This window comes from Notamacropus eugenii, chromosome 4 (genome assembly GCF_028372415.1).
Source record: "Notamacropus eugenii isolate mMacEug1 chromosome 4, mMacEug1.pri_v2, whole genome shotgun sequence".
In the NCBI taxonomy this organism is placed as follows: Eukaryota; Metazoa; Chordata; class Mammalia; order Diprotodontia; family Macropodidae; genus Notamacropus; species Notamacropus eugenii.
Window position 1 is genome coordinate 156,532,785 of NC_092875.1, and position 27,148 is coordinate 156,559,932.

General features: G+C 45.2%; 1 protein-coding gene and 1 long non-coding RNA gene across 2 annotated transcripts; one reads left to right on the plus strand and one right to left on the minus strand.

Annotated features, from left to right (window-relative positions):
* The first annotated feature begins 765 nt into the window (after positions 1-765).
* GDF6 (growth differentiation factor 6) lies at positions 766-23,337 on the plus strand. Its single transcript, XM_072603469.1, has 2 exons — positions 766-1,452; positions 20,443-23,337. Exons 1-2 carry the CDS (start codon positions 972-974, stop codon positions 21,426-21,428), a joined length of 1,467 nt encoding a protein of 488 aa, XP_072459570.1. The 5' UTR covers positions 766-971; the 3' UTR covers positions 21,429-23,337.
* LOC140500697 (uncharacterized) lies at positions 7,272-13,748 on the minus strand. Its single transcript, XR_011965846.1, has 3 exons — positions 13,603-13,748; positions 11,062-11,192; positions 7,272-7,537 (listed from the first exon to the last, which is right to left on the minus strand). It is a non-coding gene; the product is annotated as an uncharacterized lncRNA (long non-coding RNA).
* Positions 23,338-27,148: the final 3,811 nt, after the last annotated feature.

Genomic DNA, 27,148 nt, shown 5'->3' on the forward strand with positions numbered 1-27,148 from the left:
GAGGAAAGTCAGAGCTGAGACAGTGGCATTGGGGAATGGTGGAAGAGAAGTAGTCTTGTACCTTCTCGACCTTGTCTCTAGAGGCTGAGTTGGGGGCTCCTAGGGGGATACCCTCTCCCATTCCCCTTCTCCCCATCAGAGGGGCAATCAATAGGAAGCCAAAACCCTCCAGGGAGAGTCTCAGGTTCTTCCAGAGAAGTTGGCCTGAGGGGGTTCAATGGCACTGAGCTGACACCCAGAGGGGAGGTCTAAGAAGGGCTCTTCGAGGCTAAAGCGCGACCAGAGAACTAGCTAGGGCTAGCAGCCTGCGCGCTGGGACCGGAGGTGCGCCTCCTTGGAGCGGGCTCTGGGGGGCGCCGCTTTCGTTTCCTTCCATCGGTTCAGCTCCTGGGAGAGGTGGAGATGGTTGAAGAGTTAGGAGGCGGGCAGGATGCAGCGAGGCACCCAGCCTCGGGCCCACCAAGGGGTCCCCCAGGCCGCCCCACGCTCTGCCTCCTCTTCTCCCCCAATCCCGCAGCTGACTGTACATCCTCTCGCCCCGTCTCCGCTCTCCCTCCTCCCCCTTCTCCAGTTTTCCCAGCTCTAGTGTCCAGCAACTGCGAGCCACGCGCAGCCCTAAGTAACCCAGTGCGAGTCCCGCGGGGGCGCTGCCTCCCCCTCCCACACATGCTCCCGCCCCCTCGCCCCCTCGCCCCCACTCCACCTCCTCAACTCCTTTCCGCATCACCCTGGCCTCTTGTCCTAGCCCTCCCCTCCCGGCAAGGGGCGGGAGGGGGCGTGGCGGGGCCGGGGCTAGTGCTCCGGGACCGGGGGATCCTTGCACTCTCTGCCGCACGGAAAGCCCTGCCGTAGCCCGCGCCCGCAGCCGCTGTCCAGCCCGCTCTCTCCCCGCCCCGAAGCCACGCCGCGCTCTCCTCGCCTCCACCCGCGGGAGGGGAAAGGGCTGAGTGGGGCATCAGCCACTGCTCGCCATGGATGCTCACCGGGCCCTGCTCTCGGCAGTCTTCCTCATCAGTTTCCTGTGGGATTTACCCGGTTTCCAGCAGGCTTCTATATCATCCTCCACCTCCACCTCGTCTTCTTCGTCCTCGTCCTCGTCCGCCGAGCTGGGCTCAGCTAAGGGCATAAGGAGCCGCAAAGAAGGGAAGATGTCCCGGGCTCCGCGAGAAAGCGCCGCGGGCCGGGGGCATCCGGAGCAGGCTGACGAGCCTCCGCGGCAGGAGCGTCCGCAGCCTGGACGCCAGGAACCGCAGCCCGAGCAGCCCAGTTCCCGGCAGCGGCAGCCCCAGGCTCACGAGCAGCCGGGCAGGAGTCCTCGGGTGGTGCCCCATGAGTATATGCTGTCCATTTACAGGACCTATTCCATCGCAGAAAAACTGGGAATCAATGCCAGCTTCTTTCAGTCCTCCAAGGCTGCCAATACTATCACTAGTTTTGTAGACAGGGGACGAGGTAAGTTAAAGCAACATACATAAAACAGAACAAAACAAAGAAGCTCGTTTTTCCTTGCTGAGGGGCGGCTGGATTTCTTCCCCTCCCCTTGTCTGTCCTAACCCTAGATCAGTCCTATGGAAGGCTTGAGTTGGAATGTTTCCCTTTCCCCTTTATATCGCCTTCTCTATCCTGAGACAATATAGACCTTGCTTGTTTGAAACGCTGTGGAGTTTGCTTGTTTAGTTTCTGAATCTAGTTATCTGGTACATGGGCTGCTTCGGATGATACTTCAACCTGCTCCCTCCTTTCTTTCTGTCTACAAAGGCATGTGTTTTCTGCATTGCTTTTGCCGCCCGTAGTAGAACGTGTTGAGGAGGTGGGCTGGCAGTTGGGGACCGGGAAATAGGTAAAGGCGAAGGCTGATGTGTGTGTATGGAGGGGTAGAGGTGGGGGTGTGGTACTGTCCTGCATTGAATGAGGAAGGTCAGCATCAGGGTTTAGGGAAATAAGCAGAGAAACATCCTTTTGGGGTTCTGGGGATTGTGAATACATGTTGAAGTGTGTGTGTGTGCGTGTGTGTGTGTGTGTGTGTGTGTGAGAGAGAGAGAGAGAAAGAGAGAGAGAGAGAGAGAGAGAGAGAGAGAGAGAGAGAGAGAGAGAGAGAGAGAGAATATTCTCTATAGAAGTTCTCTCGTCTGTCTGCACAGCTTTTAGGCGGGTATAGCAAAAATTCTGACGGACTGGAGCCAGCTCCTGGAAGTGCCCGCTAGCTCTGTGAGGGAACACTCCAGAGTCCTTTTCTCTGAGTTTCCTAGAAAAGTCTGAAATCGGTCAGCCGGACTGGGAAGCTAGTTCCTCTGGGGTTCGATTTGCTGCTCTCTAGTTCAGGTAGATCTTGTTAAGGTGGCAGCATAAGCTAGTTGATTTGAACTAAGAAAGATAAAGGAAAGAGGATGCAGGGGAACAGTGAGAAAAGGCAGTGGGGGCTGCTGCGTTTTGCGTTTCATTATTAAAAACAAAACATCCTAGGTTCTCAGGTCCTTAAGGTGGACTCTGCATTTTTCTCACTCTGGCAAACAAGAATCTTTTGGGCTACTTTCATCAGGTCCCCCGCCCCGGAGGTTTCTTCTGTGTGGTACGCCCCCCACTACTTATACCTCACCACCCACGCTCGTTTTCCTGACTACTCCTCCAGAAAGAAACAGTCCCATTTCCCAGGAGTTCTACAAGTTCAGGAAGTCAAAATCCCTAGAGTGGATAAATAGAAAAGGAAAAGAAGAGGGGAAGAAGGCAGACGAGCAGGAAGAAAGAAAGGAAAGAAGGAAAGAAAGAAGGAAAAAAGGAAAGAGAGAAAAGAGGGGAACTATTAGTCGACTCTCTCGTCCTCTCCAGACTAATTGCAGCTCCTAGTTGCTCCCTACCCCACCCTCTTCTCTAGCTCTGGGGCTATATACCCAAGACCTGAGAAAACTGAGGTTCGGAGAGTCCAAGACAGTTACGAGGTGAGGAGGATCCTTAACGAAGCCAGTAACTCCGAAAAGAAATAGCAACCCACCCCCACCCCGGATGCCTTTGCCTTATCTCTTTCCAGAGCCAACTAATGTGCAGACTAATTAACTGACCCTTAATGAGGGTCGTAAATTTTTCCCCCGCCCCCTCTGAGCTCTTGGATCTCCTCCTATCCCCAATTTCTCCAACCTGCCCACCAGCTTTCCTGGAAGCGCGCGGAACCTGCTCCTCGCAACCTGCCCCCATTCAGTTCCCTACTACGGTGGAGCTTGGCCAAGGGGTCAGCGGGGTTCATTAGCTGTTGAAAGCCCCAGACAACAAATTAACTTCATGTTTTTTATGTTGGGTTCAGGACAAACGTCGACTTGGAAAAGCCACATGGCTTCTTTGTAGTTATATGAGCTGGCGATTTGGTTCTCGGCTTCCATAAAAGTTGCGACTCAGTGTAGAGCCTCCACCTCCCCCATGGGACCTCTATCTCTTAGGGACAGGATTCGGCTCCCCCTGACTTGTATTTAGGAGAGAGGGATAGAGAGAGAGAGAGAGAGAGAGAGAGAGAGAGAGAGAGAGAGAGAGAGAGAGAGAGAGAGAGAGAGAGACAGAGAGACAGAGAGACAGAGAGACAGAGAGAGACAGAGAGAGACAGAGACAGAGACAGAGACAGACAGAGAGACAGAGACAGAGAGACAGAGACAGAGAGACAGAGAGAGACAGAGAGAGAGACTTAAGCAAGTGAGAAGAAATCATTTTCAAATTTCTCTTCTGGTGAGGACTTTGGCTGTAGAGGAGAACCTCTGCTTCTTTATTCAGTTTTCCGAGCGCCAAAGAATCCTTACAGCAAACTTTGGAATTCCCACTCTCCTCCACATCTCTGCTGGCCGGACGCGGAGAGGCTAGGATGCCTCTAGAGTCGAATCCCATGCTTTCCATAGAGAGTAGTGGACTCCCTGGCTTTTTAGGGAGGTTATTGCTTCTTGGAGGGTTCCAGGGACGCGAATAGGCTTGGCTAGCGGGCTTCTCTTGAGTCTTGTCCTGTAGAGCGCAGTGCAGCCCTGCCTCTTCGGGCTCCCCGGTGTCCCCAGGGATCCTCAGGCCAGAGCGTACGCCTTCAGCCTTTGAGTAGGGGAGGTTGGCCAACGGCCCAACCTAGTGGGGGGCAGCGAGAGTGGGAATGGGATGCTGCTCCAGACCCGCTGGCAAGGGACCAGCGGATGTCCCCGCACAGCTCCCAACGCCTGAGGAATTTTTCTCCAGGACTGCGGTTCTCACACGTTGCGCTTCTGCCAGCAAGTGCTAGAAACGTCACTAGAGCTTGACTGGGCGGGTATCCCTCAGGAAGAAAGACAAGCGGGAGCTGATGAAAAAAATTCTGGGTTCCCTTTCCTCATTACCATTTTAGCTGTCCTCCCCCCCCCCCCCCCCACCTCGTGAAGAAGTCTAAATAGATATATATGTGTATATGTGTGTATGTATGGGTGTATATGTGTATATCTATGTGTATATATACACATATGACATTTTCCCTCCGGGGATGGCGAATGGGTTGGTGGGAAGGGGGGGGGGGGGAAGGAAAGAGGACTTAGAGAAGGGGGGGAAGGGAGGGAGGAAGGATGGAAAGGGTGGTAATGATTTGCCGACAGCAATCCTGGCTTGATGAAGGGAAAGCTTCACTTTCCCTTCACTGATTTTGATTTGAAGTGTCACAGGCTGTGACCTTGGGTTGGACCTTCCGGGGGTTGCTTAGCATCAAGTCCCTGATTGGAGTATTTCAGCTCAGTGATCTAATTGAGTGTGCATGTCATAACATATCAAATATTGTCTAGTCTCCCATAATGAAGGGGTCTCAGCCAATGGCACATCCCCAGAAACTTCAAGAGAACTTCCGTTCCTCTGAAGTGGTAGCTTTTTTACTGCCCACCTCCCGGTGGGATTGTCGCCCAGTTAATTGCAGAGCCGAGCTGGGTCTGGGCGTCGGCTGTTGGCGCTGCAGCCGCCGCCCAAGGCTCAGAACTCAGGAAAGCTTCTTCATCAGTCCCCTGGCCAGCAGACAGTGTGGTCCCTGAGCTCACTCGTTTAGATGGGTTTCTAAGTTGAAGATGTAGCATCAGTCAGTCTTGCTCTGATCAGGGCTCAAATAGAACAGAATCTCAGATCCGGTATACTTATCTATTTGTTTAAGTACGTTTATATTTGTGTATTGTTTTCCAGGTCAAAATACGCAGTGGGAGAGGAAGAGGGAAAGAAGCAGTCTTGTTTCCTTTTCTCTACTGAGCTTACCTTGGCAGTACTGTATAGGGAGCTTATAGTTGAATCTGAAAGCAGATAGGGCTGATTCTTCATGCAGTTACCAAACAAACAAAAGCAAAACCTTTCAGGGTTGTTTCGTTGTGGTCAAAAGATCTTAATCAGAATGTTTATGCCCTCTGGGTTTGCGGGGCAGATAGTTGGGAGGCCCTAAAATCTCTGGGGGAGTTTTTCGAGTTATTATTGTATGAGTGAGGAGTGGAAGAACATAGCAGTAACTTGTTCTACTCAGTCTCAATGCTATTAACAAATCAGAAAACCAGGAAGAAGGGTAGGAGAGTGAACTGGGACAGACTAAGTATGTGGGAGTAGGGGAGATCCGATGGGTGGGAGTTGGGGATGGTACGGTGCTGAGGATCAGAATTCCCCAGTTTGCAGCTTCTTTCTTTCCTCAGTTTAGCAGTATGAAAATTAAGCAAGCAGATTTCTGATATTTGAAGAGAGCCTATGGAAAAGAAATATTTTGAAACTGAATTTGAAAGGAGAGAAATAAAAAGTGTGTGATTTCTCCAATCCATTCTTCATGGCTTTGTTATGGTCAAAATATCATAAAGGACTGAATGAATGTAGGAAAATTACAGTTGGCATGTGAAATAACTCATTAAAAAGCAAATGGTGCCTGAGGGCCTTGGGACCCCCAGCATTGAGCTCCACAGGAGAGCAGGAGTGGCTAAAATTCTCACAGATTTCACAAGCCTTTGAGAAGGTCTGAGAAAGAGAAAAGAATAGAGAAGAGAGGAGTGTGAAAAGAAGAGAGGAAAAAGGAGACGAGGAAAGGGGAGGAAAAGGTGAGAAGAGGGAGGGAGATGCTCACCACTTTTAGTTATACATGTTTTAAAATGTGGAGAGAAGCAGCCTGATTCCAACAGCAGGACATTTTAAGTCTGAAGAAAAGAAAATTATTATCTAAGGAAATTTACTATGGCTGTTAAATTGAGGGGGGAGGGGACCTCCTAGAAGATTTTAAACTATGAAGAATTTTTTAATGGGATCTCCTAAGTAAACAAGTAGACTGAAGGAAAAAAAAAAACAAACGTGAGGCACAGGAGATCTAAAACTCCTTGGGGGGACTTAAATCCTAGACCATACTCTCTTAGGATCTTTCTTTCTGTGTCTTGTTTTATTTTGCTTTTCTTCTGGCAGAAAATTACGGAGACACTTAGGAATCTGATTATTACTTTTAATATAAAAGGGGGACAAATTAGGAAAAGCTGGGGAGGGGGCCCCCGGAGGAGCCTTGGACGTTGCTCAGCTGTTAATATGGCAGGAGAGAATGAGAGAAGAAAGAACCTCCAAATCGAGGTTCATCTTCTGTGGGATGTTTATGCTAAACAGCGGGTTTCTGGGTGGACCTGAAGCCTCGCTGTAGTGTATTCAATGCAGCGCCTTTGCCCGGGCAGTGTTGTCGTTGGCAGAAGGAAAATGAAATATAAGCAGGGAAGTATTTTAATGGGGACGGAGGGAATTCACAACTGTTAATTATTTGGTGACCTTGTATTCGATTTGTTCGAGTCCCTTATAAAAACACTAATGCAGACCAGACGGCAGAAGTGAGGAAGCAGGGCAGAAGGTTCCAATCTAAGTTTTATTTCCTTGGTAAGAGGTAGCAGCCTTGGAAAAAGAGTGCAGGGAATTCAAGCGTGTGTGTGCGTGTGTGTGGTCCCCGCAACATAACATGGGTATTTAAGGTGTCATCTAGAATTCAAGTCCCAAAGTCTGGCTCCTTTAATCGCAGTGAACAGACCGGTCTTGGAAAGAGTCAGAGAGAAGGGGAAGGAAGCCAGGTTTAGATGTCTGATCTGGTCTTTCTGGGTGAGGTGATCAAGACTTGAAAAAAAAATCCATAATCTAACCTTTTATCCAGTTGACATTTCTTTAAAGATCAATGGATAGTTTCTCCAGCCCAAGATCTTAAGGGGCGTTTGATTCCGAAAGCAAGAAGCTAACCTGCTTGCAATCTACTTTCAATGATGCCTAACAGGCTACCTGGACAGGCTTGTTTTGTTTTGTAAAGCGTCCCTAATTCTCTTGATGTTCTTGGCCGGTCCTTTGTGCTGCGGAAAGACAGATCTGAGAAGAATGCCGCGGTCCCTTCTACTGACTGAGGAAATCAGGCAGCCTTCAAGCTTGCAGAATTGAAATGGTGGTGGGGGTGGGGTTAGAAATTCTGAAACGTTTCCAAATAATCTGTTTCTCCAATTCATCACCACCACTACCAAAAAATGTGGTCTTTACACGTACGTAGGTAACATAGTGAGTTTCATTGACTCCATCCTCTTTTAAACGGAATCTGAAAATCAACAAAAGAATATTATCCCCTCCCCCTTTAGAGAAAGACCATAAGTGACTGTTACTGGGTTGGGATAGGATTCTGTGGGTCTTTTCTAGCCAATCTCTGCGTCAGTGGCCCGAAAAATTGGTTTGACCGTGGATTTGGATTTCCCAGAGTATCAATAACATCAGTGAGAACCCAGGAAAGTCGGTGTGAATCAGGAACTAAATCAAAGCGTCCTTTAAAATCAGGCATCACTTTTTGTCCAGGAAGGGAAAAATGGAAAGAAAGGAGGAAGGGAGGGAAGAAGAAAGGCAGAAAGGGGAAGAAGGAAGAAAGGGAGGAAGGAATGAAGGGAAAGGAGAAAAAATGAGAAAGGGAGAGGCCTGAAAAGGAGAAAAGGAAGAAAAAAAGTTAGAGAGAAAGAAAGAAAAAAGGAAAGAAAATTTGGGAAGACTCTGTGGGGAAGGAAACAGTTGTTTCCTCTCAGAGCCTGTTGTTTGCCCAAACTCTGAAGTACTAGCTAGCATTCCACCCAGGAGTCTTTTAGCAAAGAGAAGAACATTAGTAGAGTGTATCTGAAGATAACCAGCACCCTGGGGGTATTTACTAACTACTGGCAAATAAGGCTCTCTGGTTGCTTGGAAAGGGGTGGGAAGCTGCTGGTTGAGGGGTACAGACAACTCCGGCTACAGAGATAGTGGTATTTGGTTTTGAGGTTGCTGCTACACTCCCTAATGGCCGGGCTGTTTATTTTTAAGCTCAGTGTTTGCTAAGTGAAGTCTCTTGTTTACTGGAATTAAATAGTTCTTCATTCGCATAATGGGTTCCAGAGTTTTTGCTTTTCTATTTTCTAGGGGAATCAATTAGCGCTGTTGGGGGAATTGATATTTTGGGTATTCATGAGATGGACCTGCTAATGTGTGTATATATTGTAAAGTTTGCTAAAGCCACTGGGACAGGCAGATTTTTCCGCTGCAAAGGTCTTAATCGAATTGTTTCCTGACAACTTTGAGATCATGAATGACCAACTCCAAGGTAAAAGTTGGGGAATGAGGAAGAAATTGGGTAGGTGTTTACAGCTGCAGTTTCGGGAACACTTCATCCAAAGAAGTGAGTTCGAAACATACAAATGGCTTTTTTGGTTTTGGATTTTGTTGATGATATTAAGTAGAAGAGAGACCCAAAAAGAGGGGAGAAGGAGCAAGACAGAGGTAGGGACAGAGACAGACAGAAAAACAGAGATAGAGACACCCAGTAAGAGGGGAAGAAGCTACAAAGGAAGATAGAGACAGACAGAGACAGAGGCTCAGCACAGAAAAGAAAAAAAGAACAGAAAAGGGGAAATAGGCAGAGACATAGAGAAGACACTTTTTGGACATTCTTTTTATTCCCAGCACTTAAGATAGTGCCTGGCACATAGTAGGCACTTAATAAATACTAGTTGAGTTGACAGAAAAAGAAAGCCAGAACTTTCCCCTCCCCCAGTGACCCTTACATTTAGCCTAGACTCACTGAGCTTTAATTCTCAAGACGATGGGGAGGATGTGTGTGGGCCATCGATGTAAAGAGAGATATAAGTAGGATTATAACTATGATGCCAAGGCTGAAGCCGCCGTCGGAACATTAGGCGCTGAGTGTTTCAATGATGTAAAATGCTAACTCCTTTGCCTGTTTGGTTCAGTCTGGAGGGTGGAGCAGAGGGGGTGTAAATGGAAATTGCGTAGAAAGAGGTCTTTTTTCCTGTTGTAGTAGAGAGGGACGAGAGGGCCGCAATCTCGGCAGCAAAGAGAAGAGTGAAGAGAGAGCTGAGCTGAGCCCAGACGTCTGGACTGCCCCAGAGAAGGGCCACACACCAAGGCAGAGGCTGGAAGGTCTAGCAGCCCCCCGAACCACTTCCGCTGCGTGTCCAAAGGATGGCTGGCTCATAGCAGCTGGAAACTGCCTTGTGATATAGGTTTGGGGTCAACACTGAAAAGAAATTAAATTAAAAGTCCTAACACATCAAACATTAGTTTACCTCGCCAGACCCTCTTACCTCCTCCCCTCTTCTGCCCCCCAGACCTCTAACACAGCTTCTGGCACAGATCGGGGTGGACTTAAAATGAGCTGGAGAAGGCAGAGCAAAGCAGGAATTGAAGAGGAGGGGAGAGAGATGATGGACGGGGGAGAACCCTACAGGTTGTGGTTTGGGTGTAATTTGCAGTGATGTAAAGTTAAGATTTGAGCCCTGATGAATTGGCCGCGAGCCCAGTACCTGATCCACTGTGCGAAGGGGAAATACCGGGAAACTTTCATTAACCCCGGCTTTTCCTCCCTCTCGGGGCACCTCCTGCCACTCACGGGAAGCAGTGGAACCATGGGAAGAGTTTCCTAACGGGAGGTCAGGGAGACATCCCAACCTCGGATTTCATCTAACCCTGGAGCGGGTAAATCAGCTCCCGGGACCCTGTCTGGGGAATGGAAGGAAAAAAAAGGCCTCTGTGGGCAGCAGATCCTTGGTGAGGGCTGAGGATGGTTGGCTGGGGTAGTGTGAGTGGGGATGGGAGGCTGGATTTCAGCAGTTTTCTTGGGAGGAAAAAACAGGCTGGTTGGGAAGTTAGGGAGTTAGGAAGCCTGGAGTCTTGGTGCAGTTTTCCAGTCAGCCGCAGAAAGTGCTAAGTTAGCGCACTAGAAATCCTCACCTCTCCAAGGCTTTCCCACGGTTGAATCTCCTCCCTATGGGAAAAGATTACAGGGCAGAAGAAGTTGCCTGGAGAACAGAATGGACTCTAGTAACAGCAGCATCACCGCCTTCTCCGGGAAATGAACCAAGAGTCCAGGGTTGGTTTTTTGTTTGCTTGTTTTGTTTTTGGTTTTTTGGTCCCGGAAGTTTTTCCATTTGCGTTTTCCCAAAGTGCAAAGGGTTCCCTTCACCCTGCCCCTGTTCAGCTTTTAAACAAATCTATAGAACCAAATGGAACAAACAAGAAGACCACGGAAGATAGTGAACTAATTGATAGGGAGTGGGATAGGTAGAATGGATCCCGTGTACCCTCTGGGACACGAGAGGAAAGACTGGGGGGGGGGGGGGCTGTGTGGAGGTGAGGATAGAGGAGGGAGGGAAGGAAGGGAGGACGGAGGAGGAGGGAAGAAGAGAGAGAGAGAGAGAGAGAGAGAGAGAGAGAGAGAGAGAGAGAGAGAGAGAGAGAGAGGAAGGAATGGAGGGAGGAAAGAAGAAAGGACTCGAAAAAGAGGAAAAGAAAAAGAAGGAAAAGGAGACAGGAAAGGAAGGAAGAAAAGAGAAGGAAAGAGACATGTAGAAAGAAAGATATTCACAGGAATATTTCGTGAGGACTTGTGTCGCTGTGACCTTGGATAGAAAGAGCACTTGTGTGCTTTAAGGATGACCCGCCGCTGCCTTCCGGGGCTGGCGGACTGGTGTGCTGCTGCGTAGGTATATAGTGCTTAGTTATTGTGGCTGCTGTAGTTTGGTTAATTGATGAAAAACCTTGACTGAGTAGGTGGGGATATTTGCCAAATACAGTAGGTCGATGACGTACCTTCCATTGAATGGAGTTCTCATTTGGGAATTTTGCCTCCTCCTCTACTCAAAAAGGCCAGGTGGGGCCAACTTGTGATGCTGGGATAGACTGTGTGGGTGGGGAAAGGATTTCCAATGATCGAGGGAGCCCTGGAAGGATAAAAGATGAGGGGTGAGCCTTTGTCTTTTCAGCGAGAATCTGAGCCTTAGAACTTAGGTTCCCCGCTTTCCAAAACTGCCTCGAGTCCCACTTCCCCAAACTGTCACCAGTGTTTCAGAAGTGAAGAGAGGCTTGGTGGCCTCTGAATCTGCGACAAAGCCCTGATAAATTGGCCGTGGGACAAAGACAATAGAGCTTAGAAAAACAATGGGGTGTGGGGGGACTCTTCCTTGCTTCTTCTTAGTTCCAAGAGCTATAGCAGAAAATGAGAGGTGTCTTTTTTGGGGGGGACAGGTTTCTATTGCATCACATTTTTACCCTCCAAATGAACCTTTGGAAATTTGTTCCCTGGGGCAGGATTGGACTATTTCCTCAAAGCAATCTGGGAAAATTCCCAGGATGCCAGACCTTTGGCATGAAGGGTTGTTGCTCCCCTCTCCATCAGGAAAATGTAGAAAGGTGTGTGTGTGTGTGTGTGTGTGTGTGTGTGTGTGTGTGTGTGTGTGTGTGTGTGTGTGTGTGAGAGAGAGAGAGAGAGAGAGAGAGAGAGAGAGAGAGAGAGAGAGAGAGAGAGAGAGAGAAATGAAAAAAGGGTATTTGAAGACTATTTTGAGTCAAAGAGACCTCTGGCTCACCTTGTAAGAAAGCCAAGGTTGCCATATTGTCCTCTGAGATAGTTTAGTTCTGCTGGGGCTATGTAGTTAGACTGTGGGCATGGAGATATATTATAGGCTTTGAAGCTGGAAGTCTAGAGACTACTAGACTATCTAAAAATCTGCAGTCCAGTCTTCTCCTTTTACAGAAGATTAAACTGAGACCCAGAGAAATGAAAGGACTTAACTGAGGTCACACAAATAGTAAATAGCAGAGCTGGGGTTAGACTCATGATTTTATGATATTAAATCCAGTGATTTTCTTATAGCACCAAATTTCTTCTTACTAGCCCACTGGCACTTCAACCTTCAGGAAGGTGGAGATGGAGAAAGATAAAACCATTGTCAGGGTTCTCATTAGGGTATCAATTGAACTTATATGGTCATATGTTCAAGTTTGTCAGAAGCCTATAGTAGATGGACAGGATATCCCAGGAAATATTCCTAACCTGATTAGCTTGTTTCCATGTTCTCCCAAATAAGGTGAAGTATTTGCCTTGTTTTGTGTATTATTCTGTCTGAACTAAAGCAATTCAACAAGTTAGTCAGAATGTTCAATAGCATGCTAGCACTTTTAGAGCTTAAGATGTTTTTCCCCTCAGAATACACCTGACCAGGCAGAAGGCTTCCAGCAGGGTGGGCTTTAAGATGTATTGTAGAGAAAAAAATGGGCATTCCAGGAATATCACAGACTCCAGAGAAGCTTGGGGCCAAGATTCTTTCCAGTCCCTCACCCATCTCAAAAGCCTCAGGATACTTTATGGGAACTGTGGAGAGGAACTGGTTTTTCTCATCCTTGATCACCATTGTTGCTTGCCCCCTTGTTCTTGCCCAAATTGTTTGATCAGAAACAGGCTTGTTACATATCACTCTCCTAGCCAAACTGACCTACTTGCTGTGCTCATTCAAGAAATTCCATCTCCTGTCTCAGTGGCTTTGGGTTGCTATTCCCCATCCCTGGAATGCACTCCCTCCTCACCTCTGACTCTTTGAATTCCTAGTTTACTTCAAAGTTCAGCTCAAGCACCACCTCCTCCAAGAGGCCTATCCTGTTTCCCCTGGTTCCTAATACCTCCACCCAAACTACTTTGTATTTACTTTGCAGATATTTTGCATCACTTATTTGGGAACCTGTTTTCTCTTCATAGACTATAAGTTTCCTGAGGGAAGGGACTCCCCTTTTTTTTGCCTAAGGGTTTTTTTGTTTGTTTTTTTTTTGACTTTGTATACCCAGTATCTAGCACAAAGCCTGGCACGTAATATAAGCACTTGGTAAATGGTTGTTTATTGATTGAGTGAAGACTACTTTAAGGTAGAGATTAAATTTAGAGGGACTAGCCCAATAGGTAGTATGAATAAACATATTCAGAATGTCCCCCATTGACCCTTCTTCTTAAATGCTGACCTTCACCAACTCATAAAAATAAGCTCTACTAAACTGAGGCAATTTGATTCAGCATTGAGCTAGGCAGACTTTCAAAATTGCATTCCTCCTGTGTGATTGTCCCCTGGAGGCTTTGAGCCTTAATGGTGACACATGTTATTTAAGACATGGAGTTAGATGGTATAACCCTTTTCTGAAACAGGGACCCTCTGGACCACATGCCAATCAGTGATCATCTAGCTTCCACTAAAAGACCTTCCAATGACAGAGAATTCATCAACCTAGATAACGGTCTATTTCTTTTTTTTTTTTTTTTTGCAATGCTATAAACATTCCTTCTTATACTGAGCTGAAATCTTCTACCTTCTATGCTTTGGTCCAGGTTCTGTCCTCTGGAGCCCAGCAGAATCAATGTAGTGGCATATCAATTGCTGGGATATGGCAGACATTGGTCTAGTGGCTTATGATCTATCCTTTGTTGAGGTGGAGAGGGTGACTTGAACATCTGGAAATTCTTTCCAATGTTCTTTCACCAGAAAAAAAATCTGCCCTTTTATTGTGGATGGTATCACACCCTTCCATAGGAGCCATTATGACCTCATAGAATCTCAAGAGTTGGAAAGCACCTTACACACCATCTAGTCAAGATATCCATCATGCTTGGAATGAAGTGTTTCTTCTCTCCTCTGTCTCTTATTATTTTTAGGTTCCCTCATGTTTAACTCAAAGACAATCTCCTCCATGAGGTCTTTCTTTGATTCTTTCATCCCTCTAATATCTTCTCCACTAGTGTTGTCTTATCTTTCTTGTGTGTACGTGCTTGTGTGTGTGTGTTTTGTACACAAAAGAATCAACATAATTTTGTGTATTGGGGGAGCTAGTCTTGAATCCAGGAGGACCTGGGTTCAATCCCTGCCTCTGACGTGCTATGTGACTCTGGGCAAGTCATTTAATTAATCTGTATGTAAATTAGATTTAAAAATAGGTAAAAAATTAGGTAAAAACCTCTCTGAGACTCTGAATTGCAGAGAAATTTCTCACCTACTTTCATGTAGGGAGTTTCCTCATATGGAAGTTTCCTACATTACTGAAATCACAGGTCTAATTGCCATCCCTTATTTAATATAGGTTTATATGTACATTTGGTCTTCCGTGTAAGAGAATGTTATCTTCTTGAAGGCAGGGACTATTTCATCCCCAGTTCCTAGCACAATTAAGACATTAAATAAACGTTTACTGATTGTATGATAATCTAGTCCAGGCCTTCTTAAACTTTTTCCACTCATGACCCCTTCATCACTTCTTAAACTGTGGCTTTCCACCCCATAGCCCATGCATTCCCTCAACAATATAACAGACAAGTGGTCTGTAACTTGAAACCTTCCAGAGGGGAATCCGCTCTCTCCAGGGGGTGCTCATTTTCTTTTTGGATAGTTCTAATTGTCTGAAAAATTTTCCTGACATTATACTAAATTTGCTTGTTTGCAATTTCCATTCTTTGTTCTCAGTTTTATCTTATGGAGTACAGAAGCACAAATTGACCCCTTTCCCATATATCTACCCTTCAAATGTCTCTGTGGAGCTTTACTATAATGAATACCTATTGACTTTTATAGAGTTATTGTAAAATAACCATTATTTTCAATTCTTCCCACTTCTATCCCAGCTCCTTCCCCCTCACATGTGCTTTGTCTTCCCCTAGTCCAAATTCTGGTCAGACAACCTTTGTTTGAGTCTTATCCCTGTTTCTCACTAGCTGTGTGATCTTGGAGAAGTCCTAGCCTCTGTGTCTCACTGTTCACTTGTGTAAAATGAAGAAATTTTATTAGATGATGTTTAAGTCCCCTCTCAGTTCTGGGAGCTCTATGAGAATGCATCAGAAACCAATGAAATTGCACAGTCTCCTTTCCCTTCTTACCACAATAAAACAAAAGACCAATGTGGCTACTGGAGAGAAGCAGAGATTTGAAGCTTCTTTGGTAGTTAACTTGTTAAAAGTTGGAAAGAGGTTTTTGAGACCTTGGTAAAGCATTTTTCTTTTTTTTTTTCCTACCTCAGCCTCCCCCTATCCCCGTGCACCTCTCCCTAGTATACTAAGCTGGTATATCTCAAAAATGGGGCAGCCATAATTTTCATAGAAATGTCTCTTCCTGTTGTAGAAAAATGGAGAGTGAATCTAATACAGCAGGAAGGATGGATCTGGGAGATGCTGATTGACTCAGCTTAGCCAAATGTACACCTCTCAAGCATGGTGGGAGTTTTACCCTGCAGTCTGTATTGCCTACATATTAACAGGTCAGGTTGGTAAGAGAGAAAAAAAAAACTCAGACTGTCCTGTGACCACATATCTCAGCAATATCTTGGAAAATAAAATCTCCTATTTTTGTTTCCTCTCCTTACGTCTGCTCCCTTCACTCAATAAAGTCACAAACAAAATTTTGGAAATATAAGGATAAAGATGAGTTTGATTACATTTGAGTGAATTTTCTAGTCCTCCCCTTCAAACTAAGTCCAAAGGGACTTAGCCCCAAATGGAGAGACAATTTTGCTTCTCTCTTAGATTGTCTGAATCTCCAGAGATCAAACCAGATTTAGGTCCTGGGGGCATAAGAAGTACAAGAGGTATTGGAGTGACTCTGTTCACCACAGGGTTTGTTTTTTTTTTTGCCTTCTCTGTTCCCTTCCATATATACATACATACATACATATATGTTCATAGATTTGCTTCTTTTCTAGATGAGGAAACTGAGACCCCAAAAGATTAGGTGACTTGTCCAAGGTAATGAGTGGCAGGGCTGAGTTTTGAATTTACCATAACTTCAAATCTTCAAATCATGCCCTCTTGGCATTGCTTTACACCATCTGTGAATGGTGGTTCATTTCTGACCAGTGGCCCAGCAGAGAGGACCTCAAAGATTCAATTTAGTATGCATGATAGATACTTTAGTCATAGTGAGAAATGCTAAGAACTTTCACAGCAACTTCAAGAATCTGCGCTGAGTTTTTTCTTTCTTTTCCCTCTTTCTGTCTTTTCTTCTTCCATCTCTTTTCCTCTTCCTTTTCTTTCATTCTTACTTCCTTCTACTGACTTTTTCCTCTGATTCAGCACCATCATTGAATCCTATTGGTTAACACAGTATATCAAGGGGAACTGGAAAGGTGGGGCAAAGCAAGATATTTGGTAAAGAGGTGGAGGGTCTGTGAGCATGTCTGTGGCTCCTCCACAAAGAGTGATGATCTGAGCTAGGACTTCTCCAGGAAGGAGAGTGGGCCTTGGGGCGTGTTCCTCTGGCGAGCAGCTGGGAGAAGAAGGAGGTGACTGATGAATTGAACCCTGAGTGTGGTACACTTTTTGCTCCAGACCACAGTGTGGTACAAGAGAACTGACTTCAATTTCCTTTTATCCAAAAGGGAATCAATCTATGTAACTATAATACTAATTAACATTACTATTATTGCTTTAAAGTTTTGATGTTGTTCCATCATGTCTGAGGCTCACTCTCCTGCCTGGAGAAGTCCTAGCTCAGATCACTGGAGTGGTTTGCCATTTCCTCCTCTAGTTCATTTTACTGATAAGGAATTGAGACAAACAGGGTTAAGTGACTTTCCCAGGATCACAGAGCCAGCAAATGTCTGAGGGCAGATTTGAATTTATGAAGATGAGGCTTTCTGATTTCAAGCCCAGTGCTCTACCCACTGCACCACCTAGCTTTAAACTTTACAAAGTGCTTTACATACTTTATCTCATTTGATTCTCATAATAACACTGTAAGATAGGTGCTATTATCTCCATTTTACACTTGGAGAAACTGAGGCTGAGAGAAGGTAAATGACTTCCACAAGGTTATATAGATAATAAGAGGCAGGATTTGAATTCAGGTCTTCCTGAGCTCAGCACTTTATCCACTTCATCACCTAGCTGTTTTGTTTTAAATGAATTTTTTTTTTAATTTTTGAAGAACTCTCCTCAAACATGCAGTGCTAATTCAGTTCTTCCTCCTCTTCTAGAGAGACAGAGAGAGACAGAGAGACAGAGACAGAGAGACAGAGAGACACACACACACAGAGAAAGAGAGAGAGAGAGAGAGAGAGAGAGAGAGAGAGAGAGAGAGAGAGAGAGAGAGAGAGAGAGAGAGAGAGTTGAGTCTAGACTTTGTTGAGTCCACCCTTCAACAACTAATATGTTAGTTAGAGACATTCCAGTGTTCAGAAGCATGTTAAGGTTAAGGGAAAAAAGGAAGAAAATGCACTTCTCCTATGACCTAATGATCTAATTACATTTTAATTAATTTTAAAACAGAAGATTCACTTCTTGAAGAGTAATTATCTAAGAGTAAGGATAATGTTTCAAGATGGATTGAGGAGAGTGTTACCTTACAACCACAGTCCTAGTTTTGTTTTGTTTCCTTAAAAGGAGGCAGATGAATTGTAGCTCTTCTAGGTCAACCCCTTTATATTGTAGATGAGGAAACTAGTGGAGGAGTTATAAAGTGCTGATGATAGTCATGCAGTTAGCTAGCGATGAGTGAAACTAGAACCTAGGTCTTTTTCCCCCCCATACTACACTGCTCAACAGGCAGTGGATAGAACGCCTGGCCTGCAATCAGGAAGACCTGAGTTCAAATCTCAAATATGAGCCGTGTGACCCTGAGCATGTCACTTACCTCCATTTTCCTCAGTTCCTCATCTGTAAAATGAGCTGGAAAAAAAATGGCAAACCATTCCAGTATCTTTGCTAAGAAAACCCCATGGACTATGTCAGACATGACTGCACAACAAAAATAACTAACCAAAGTTGTGCCTGGTCACAAAACCAGAGTTTGGTGGGAATCCAGGTGGGGTGTTGTGGCAGTGAAGCCCTCTGACAAGGATTAAAGGGACCCAAAACTCTGTACACCCCAGAATAAAGAAATGCCATTTGTAAGTTAGAACAGTTGTAGGCAGGTAGAGGAATGTATGTTGTTGTCCTAAATTTTCTGAAAGATCCACGAAGGACATGCTCAGTGTCACTCATCACTTGATAACTGATGGTGACAAAAACTGAAGGGGAAAGAGTGAGAACAGAAAGGAGTACTGTTACTGGTCCACCATTTAACCAAAGGTTTTTTTTTTTTTTTTTTTGCTCCAAAGCTACGAGTTCTACTCTTGATGGTCCAAATCATGAGGATCTCATTCAGTGCTTACACTTTGGGGAAAAAAATAGCTTTATCCAATCCAGGTTGGGCAAAATAAATAAAAATCAAAGTCTTGACTTATCGCAAACAGGGCCAAAACCTGCTTATCTTGAAGGCTTACAAAAACAGAAGTAGAAATTATTTCCTAAGGGAATGCTGACTCTACCACTATTAAATTTTGTTTAATCTTTTTAGTAATTTCCATGAAAGAAAAGTCACAAGGCTTTGGCTTCATACCTCTTCTGTAGCCCAGATATTGCTACAGTATATGTAGAGAGGGCTTAAAACATCTTAAAGACATTTTTCATTATTCTTTCTCTATATCCCTCTTGCTGTGAGAAGCCAGGAACTGATTAGGTTTCTGAGTCAGGAAAATGAAGCCTCCAGGTGAGAGGTCCTGTGACTTGAGTACATCAGTGGCTGAATCCAGGGCCAAACTCAGGGCTCTTTAAAGGAGGTAGAAAGGAGAGAATGTTGAATTCCTGTTGAATTTGATGTGACCCTGGTTGGTCTGAAGGTCTTGACTCCCATAAATCAACTGGCTGTCCTCTCCAGAAGGCTGCTCCCACCCCTCTTTTTTTTTTTCTTCCTTACCTCACTAACCCTTTCCGCTGCTCCATTTCAGGTTGGGGCATGTGCCTATTAGAGAGCAACAACCTCTGAAAAGTATAAAGGGCCGGCATAGAGTGTTTCTTTAGTCTCTGTTTCTAGTTCTGGTGCTAGCTGGGTTTGGAAAGGCAGTAAGGGTTGAACACAGGCTCCAGTGACACTTTTACTATTGAAATCTACCTAAACTTTACTAGCTTCTGGGGAAAGCCCGGGGCTTTGGGGATTTTTGTATTTGCTGGGTTGTAAACATTTTATGAGAAGGCAGTTTGGGGGAAATCTGGTTAGCTTTCCGCCTTGCACATTGGATTGGTGTTGGGCTTCATGCACGAACGTGTCAAAAAAGAAGTCCAGGTTTACCTAGATCCCAGAGTATTTTCCTTGGATTGTAAAAGCCATCTTCCCTTATGCTCCCCCAAATATCATCCCCAAGTTGTGAATGTATCCTGAAGTCCATCTCTAGAACCCAATGGAGAGTAAAAGCAAGAGGATTCTGATTGGATGCTAGAATGTCACTGTTGTTGTGGATGCATGAAACCCCTTTTGAGTGTGTCTTACCTCAAACGCTGCAATTATTTTGAGTACACCCAAGGTTTCCGGTGCACAACTGGTATGTCCATGTATGCCATTTGGAGGTAATCCTAGGTTGTCTATTCCTGAATTAAGTGGATAACTGAGTCAAAAACCAAGGAATCTGATTCACGCAAAGTGATTATGAAAGCTCTGGATCTGATATGTCCAGAATTTTAGTTTAGTTTTTTTAACGGAGGCTGAATTATTCGGGGAAAGGGCCCCCCGCCCCCCCCCCCTTTTTTTTGCTTCTTGTTTCCCTTGTTTGAAGGTCCAGGTAGCATAAAGGGAAAAAAACCTCTCAATACTCTGCATAGCTTTTGAGTCCTTCAATCAATAAGCATTTATTATGTACCTACTATATGGCAGGCACACACACACACACACACACACACACACACACACACATATGCTAGGCGCTGGGGTACAAGTCTAAAGAAAGAAAGAAAGAATCCCTTCTCTCAAGAAAGAAGCTTACATTGTGACAAAAGGCAAACTGTTGGTTTTTCCACCTTCTGGGAAAAGGTCTGTGAAGATGTTGCAGCTCCTGTCTGACTTCCGCCCCCAGTGCAGACTGGCCAAAGCAGACTGGGAGGGAGGATTACCTCTGGCCACCGCTTCCCCCCCTCTTCCCCCCACCCCAGTGCTCTCTCAGCTGGGGCCTGGTAACTCTGGGGGTGGTAAGGCCCCAGGGCTGCCCAACTACCTGGGTCGGCTTGGTTCACCTCCCCCACCTCTAACCTCCTCCGTCCCCTCCCCCGGCCCCTGCTTTTCCTCCCAGGGGGCTGCCAGAGAGAACTGGGAAGATTTCCCCCTTAAGTGAAACTGACTGTAATTATTTTTTATCTCGCAGACGATCTCTCGCACACTCCTCTCAGGAGACAGAAGTATTTGTTTGATGTGTCGACGCTCTCAGACAAAGAAGAGCTGGTGGGCGCGGAGCTGCGGCTGTTTCGCCAGGCGCCCCCGGCTTCCCCAGGGCCCCCGGGCGGCCCGCTCCACGTGCAGCTCTTCTCCTGCCTGTCCCCCCGAATGCTGGACGCCCGGACCCTGGACCCGCAGGGGGCGCCCCAAGCCGGCTGGGAGGTCTTCGACGTGTGGCAGGGCCTGCGCCGCCACCAGCCCTGGAAGCAGCTCTGCCTGGAGCTGCGGGTCGCCTGGGGGGAGCCCGGCGGGGAGACCCCGCCGCCCTCGTCCCCACCGCCCCAGGCCGAGCCGCCGCTGGACCTGCGGAGTCTGGGCTTCGGCCGGAGGGTACGGCCGCCGCAGGAGCAGGCGCTGCTCGTCGTGTTCACCAAATCCAAGCGCAAGAACCTGTTCGCGGAGATGCGCGAGCAGCTGGGAGCCGCGGCGGCCACGGCCACGGCCGCGGCCACGGCGGGGGGCGAGGGCGCGTGGCCGCCTCCCTCGCCGGCGCCCGCGGGTGTCCGAGACGCGGGCTGGGGGCTGGCCTCGCAGGGCCGCCGGCGGAGACGCACCGCCTTCGCCAGTCGCCACGGAAAGCGGCACGGGAAGAAGTCGCGGCTCCGCTGCAGCAAGAAGCCCCTGCACGTGAACTTCAAGGAGCTGGGCTGGGACGACTGGATTATCGCGCCCCTGGAGTACGAGGCGTACCACTGCGAGGGCGTCTGTGACTTTCCCCTGCGCTCCCACCTGGAGCCCACCAACCATGCCATCATCCAGACCCTCATGAACTCCATGGATCCCGGCTCCACCCCACCTAGCTGCTGCGTGCCCACCAAATTGACTCCCATTAGCATCCTCTACATCGACGCGGGCAACAACGTGGTCTATAAGCAGTACGAGGACATGGTGGTGGAGTCCTGCGGCTGTAGGTAGCGCCGCCTTTCCCGCCGTCTCGGCCCGGGGACGGGAGGGGAGGACTGCAAAAGGGAGAAGGAGAGTTGCCCGATGGAAGGGGGAAAATCACCCCGAAAAATGGACCTCGAGGACTTCAGGAGAGGATGAGTAGGAGGGGGAGCGGAGGGAGGTGGTGGCCCTGGGGCACTGACCGCCTTGGAGCCTGCCTTGAACACTTCCTTTCACCTAGAGAGAAGGAAATGGACTTTCACACCTTGCCTGGAGACCCTGGAAAACAAGTCAATGATTTGCTTCGTGTTTGTTGTCATTGCGTTTTCAATTTCCTTGAAGCACCTGTGTGTCTCACGGGTTTTTAAGAGGGGTGGGGAGAGGAAACAGCCCTGTGTTTCACAGCTGTCCCATGGATTGAAAATTATTATTTACAAAGAAAACGGGGTGTGTGTTGAGGGGCGGGGAAGGGAAGGGAGATTCACCTCTAACCACATCCCAATCTTCTCTGTGTTTGGACCACGCTGAATTTTGTATTTCCTTTCTGGGAGAAGTCAACTGTCCCTGTGGCCATCCAAACAGAATATCCTAAAACAGGAAAATCTCTTCTCCTTTCCTCTGCACCCTCCCCCTTCCCGTCAAAAGACCCGGAAGCCTTGTTCAGAATGTTCTTCGCTTAAAAGCACCACCTTCTAAGACGATTTTAGTCTAAGTGGGCCAAGTAACTCAAATGGCCTGGATATCTTTCTTACACAATCTGACACCTCCTCTCCCCTCTTCCTCCCAGCATCCCACGACTGCCCACCGTCCCTTTCTCAGTACTTTCAGAATCCGATTGAGGGGCTCCTGTTCTGAGGAGATATGGGTTATTTTGCAAGCTTTCCTTCTTTTGTTGGAGGAACAGGGGAGTTCATGCCTGATAGAGTGACAAGAATCAGTTCAAGCCAGGGATAGTTTAGGTCGGATAATGGACAGAGCCAGGAGAGAAATGAGGCAAAGGCCCCCCAGTGAAGTTGTTCCCCCTTCTTCCCCCTAGCTGCCTCTTTCTTTCAGGATTATCTGATGATCCAGGTCTCCTTCTAAGGTGAAGGCAATTTCCCAAGTACAAAAAACAATCAAGTGAAAGGAGAGAGGGGGATGGGTGGGGTTGGGAGTTGGGGGTTGGGGGTTGGGGGAGGGAGAGAGAGAGGACTGTATGAGAGACAGTAGAATAGAGGGGAAGGGTTGCAGGGAAAACAAGCCAAGGGACAGATTTGGGGGGGAGGTGGTGGTAGCTAACCCACCCACCTCAGAGCAAGATGGAAGAGTCTAGTCTTGCTACAGAAAAGGAGTGAAAGGAGAAGCAGAGAGAAAGGGATCCAAGAGTATAGAAATGCCTGTCTCTGAAGTTTATCTGAAAAGTTTCTCCCTTTTTCTCTCTGACATTCCTGAAAGATTACCAGCCAGAAATCGCCTAGGGCACCCCCAGAAGAATTGTTTCAGATTGTAATTACCAGTTAGGCTATGTTTTTAAAACTTAGTAATGAAAAACTGTGAAAAGAGCAAAGTGTTACATTGAACATGGGGAGGGGAATGGGGCAATGGGTGATGGTGGTGGTGGAATTAGTCTTCCTAATGCAGGGAGGGAATTGGGTACGTACTGTTTAATTCCTTAGTTCTAGAGCAAAAAATGAACTCCTCCTCCCCACCCCAACCTACACCAGTATTATTTGTAACCATTGTCTTAGAGGTAGGTCCTCCAAAGGGCTCCTTTGCTGCCCACCTTTAGCTTGTGAAATTTCTTCAACCAAGAGAACAGCTAAAGGAAAACAAGGTCTGGGTTTCCCCCCCACCTGTATAGTTTTGCTCTCTCTCAGTCTAACCATGTTAGCTTGTCTGGTTCACAGAACTATAAACTGGCGAAGAAAAGATGGAAATAATAATAATAAAAATGATAATATAAAATACTAACTAAAAAAAGGACTTGGCCAGGAGCAATAATTTAAAATGCACATTTGCTTTGGATGCACTGTTGTTCATGTTAAGACTGTATATATTTGTTTATTTAAGCAGCCTGAAAGTGCAAAAAGGAAATGAACAGCATACATTTCATTGTAATGTACAAAACATTATATGCACTCGAAATGTTATAATTTCTAATATTTTTAAAGTTTATATTTGAGTTGTACAAAGTTACGCATTAATCAGATATTTCATTCTTACATAAGGTTATCATTTCCTTAAATAATATTACAAAATTTAAATTCTGTCTAATGGAGATTTTTGTTTTTGTCTACCTCACTATAATGCAAGTATTTACAACTCTAAAGTGACCTGAGGTAAATTAATATTCAAAACATTTTTACAGTACACTTTTCCTGGATGATACTCCAACTATTACTGTATTATTAAACTTCCTTTCTCAAAATCTCAGTCTGGTTTCATATGTTCTGTTCAGAGAAAACTTTCTCAAAGAAATGTTGGTTGTGGTATAAGCATATTTCAGGGGGAGGTATGGGCTTGGAAGTCTGAAAAGTCGCTGGATTGATTTGTTTTTAATCTCATACAGTAGTTCTTTCAATTCAAGTTGGTTTTGTATTTTCATGAAACTTTTACTGTGACATTTGTTCTTTCCTGGGCTAAATCCCCATCTTATGTCAACCTGTGAAAAATCCTCGTGAGAATATGACCTGTTCCAGCATCTCAGGGCCTAGGGATCTCTTGGCTTCCTTCTCTTACCCTTTAATGTTGGAGGGAGAGAGAAGACAGGAGTCTGCCAATACGTCTGTAGTTACTGTTGGTGTCTGTACTCATTTATATTCTTGGTAACATAAGAAGCGAAAAGATACTAAATGCTCATTATTTATTTTTTATGGAACAGCCCTGTAAACTTTTCTGTATCCAATACCAGTTAATCTGAATTTTTGGTGATTTTTGAATATCAGAAGCAGCTAATTGCCAGGGTGAGCATGGGGAAGGCCTATAACTTTTACCACTACTAGAAAAACACTTGGGTTTGTGCCTATCAGACTGGAGGATGCAAAGCTCTGTAGATTTATTACTTCTTTACCAGAAGAGCTGGTCCTGGGATCTTTTTTAACTCTTCTTTAAACATCCTCAGTGCTTATTTGAGGACCTCCCCCTGGTACTCCTCACCTGGAGATTACTACCAATGAGAATATAGTTTAGAATCATAGGTCCAGAGCTGGAAGAGACCTTAGAGACCATTTAATCTGCCCCCCCCCCCCCATTGAGAAAATTTCAGCCCAGGATAGTTAAGTCACTTCCAAGAGTTGCCCAAAGATTAAGTCTCAGAGATAGGATTTGAACCCAAGCCCTCTGACTCTAGGACCAGCTCTATTTCCACTGTGTTACACTGCTGAATAATTTTCAATAACTAAAAGATAACTTGTAGTGGTGCCATTAGCAGTTCCAGGATACTCCTCCAAGGCAATTTTTCATTTTATTTCACAGTAGCCCAGGGATGTGATTAAATAGTAAGTCAAAATTAAAAAAAAAAAAAGAAGTCAAAGCACAGAGAGGTGAACTTTATAACTCAATGTTATTGAAAATATTCTATTCAGTTATGCAAAAGAAGTATAGTCCTGATCCACTTAGGGATGAATTTGATGTATATTTAAGTAAAAGAATAGTAAATGTGTATTAGAAAGACATGGGTAAGAATCTCAAAGAATGAGGATCAGTTGTGACTTATACCAACAAAGGGAATACCACACTGAAAATATCATGGAGTAAGGTAAGTATCAATGTATGTGAAAATCCATTGTACATTACAAAAGACACATATAAGATCTATTTTTTTCTAGTAAGTTCTTACATGAGAACTAGTTGAGAAATTAATTAGTTGAGGATTTTTTGGCCAGTTCACATTTACAGTTTCATCAGTGTAGGGAACTTCCCGTGTGGAAACTTCCTCCACTGATGCACATTGGCATCTCATTTGGAACTTCATATTTACAAGAGCTGCCTGGTGTACTAAGAGGTTAAGTAATTTGTCCATGGTTCCACTACCAGAAACTAAAATCAGAGTTTTAGAGTTGGAGGGGACCTTAAGCATTCATCTAGTCCTACCCATTTTTATAGCTGAGGAAACTGGGGTCTAGGGAAGTTAAATGACTCACTCAAGGTCACATAGGTGGTAGATGATAGCCATATATGTCTGAGGCAAGTCTTGTACTGAAGTCTTGACTCCAAGGATGGCATTCTATCCTGTATAAAGAGAGGAGAGTTGGATTCAATGACTTTTGAGATGTTTCAGATAAATTTGTCCAACACTTCTGAGATCAGCCAGAAGTAGATTAAAATATAATTGGGAAATATTTAACAAAACAAATAAAAGCATAATAAGTAGATAATATGTGATTTACTAAGTCAACATCAGCGTGGAGTCCTTATGTAAACCATTTCTGTTTGAGTTTCACATCACTGCTGTGTACTATGCTGCATCATTGGTAAATGGACCTACTTGAGGGATATCGGAAATTCTTGTTACTGGAGGCTCTGTAGCATACATACTCTTTAATGCTATTCAGTTGACTTATGTTCGTTTGGTTAATCTGTTTTTGAAAACTTTCCATTATTTTAGACAGAACTAGACATGCAGTTTCCTTCTGTAAATGCAGCATAGTACTAAGTGGTGAGAAACTAATCGATCATCGTGAATGCCTTCATTTTCATGAAATAATTAAGAAATGAACCATATATTACAGTGATTTTAAAAGAGAAAAATGTTCTTATTGAACTAGGTTCATTGATAGAATAAGATACTGTCAGCAATAGGAGTGTGGCAGCTTAAACCTGATATCTCAATTATCTAGAGGCCTGAATCTTGGTCTGGACCTGAGAATCATATATTTTGAGTTGAAAGGGACCTTAAAAATTATCTAGTCCAACCTGCTCCTTTTACAGATGAACAAACTGAGGCCAAGAGAAATTTAAGATTTGCCTATGATTACAAAGGCAGAAAGTATCAGGAACAGGATTTGAACTCAGGTCCTGTGACTCCAAGTTCAATTCTGCAAATTCAGCATTCTATCAAGCTATAGTACTCAGCAATGATGATGTGAGAATAGTGAACTACAGAAGTCACTTCTCTATGCCTCAACATTTTAAAAAAAATTTTGATTTTCTATGTACCCTTCTCCTTGTGAGATTTGTAAAATTTGTTAGGAGATCTAACAATCTCTAAATTGTTAGGAGAAATGTGTCCTATAAATGCCAAATGTCATTATCCTTTTGCCTTGAAAATTGTTCCATTATCCAAAGCCTTGAATGCTTTCCTCTCCTTTGTTGAAGAGTCCAACATCAATTTAAGTGCTGAACTTTCCCTTGTTCCTAATCTTAGATATAAAATATTTGGGAGAGACCTGTCTGTATTTATTTAGTAGTTTATAAGTTGAGAGCCATAAGGGATCTTAGAAGTTATCTTGTCCAATTCCTTGTGTTTACAGATGATGAAAATGAGGTCTAGAGGAATTAAGAAAATTTCCCATGATCACATAGGTAGAAGTAGCAGAGCTGGGAGTCAGATTGTGGAGAATGTTGGACTCCAAATTCACCCTTCTTCCCTCTGTACCACTGCAGAAAAAGAGAACCAACTTTATAGATAAATTGTTGTGACTATGGTCATTTGTGGTAAATGTTTACTGAACACATTCAAGTGACTCACTACGGGATCTAGGTTAGGGGTAGTTCGTTTATAGCTCTTACTCATAGTTTGTCCATATCAAGAAGAGCTTTTTCTTTGTAAA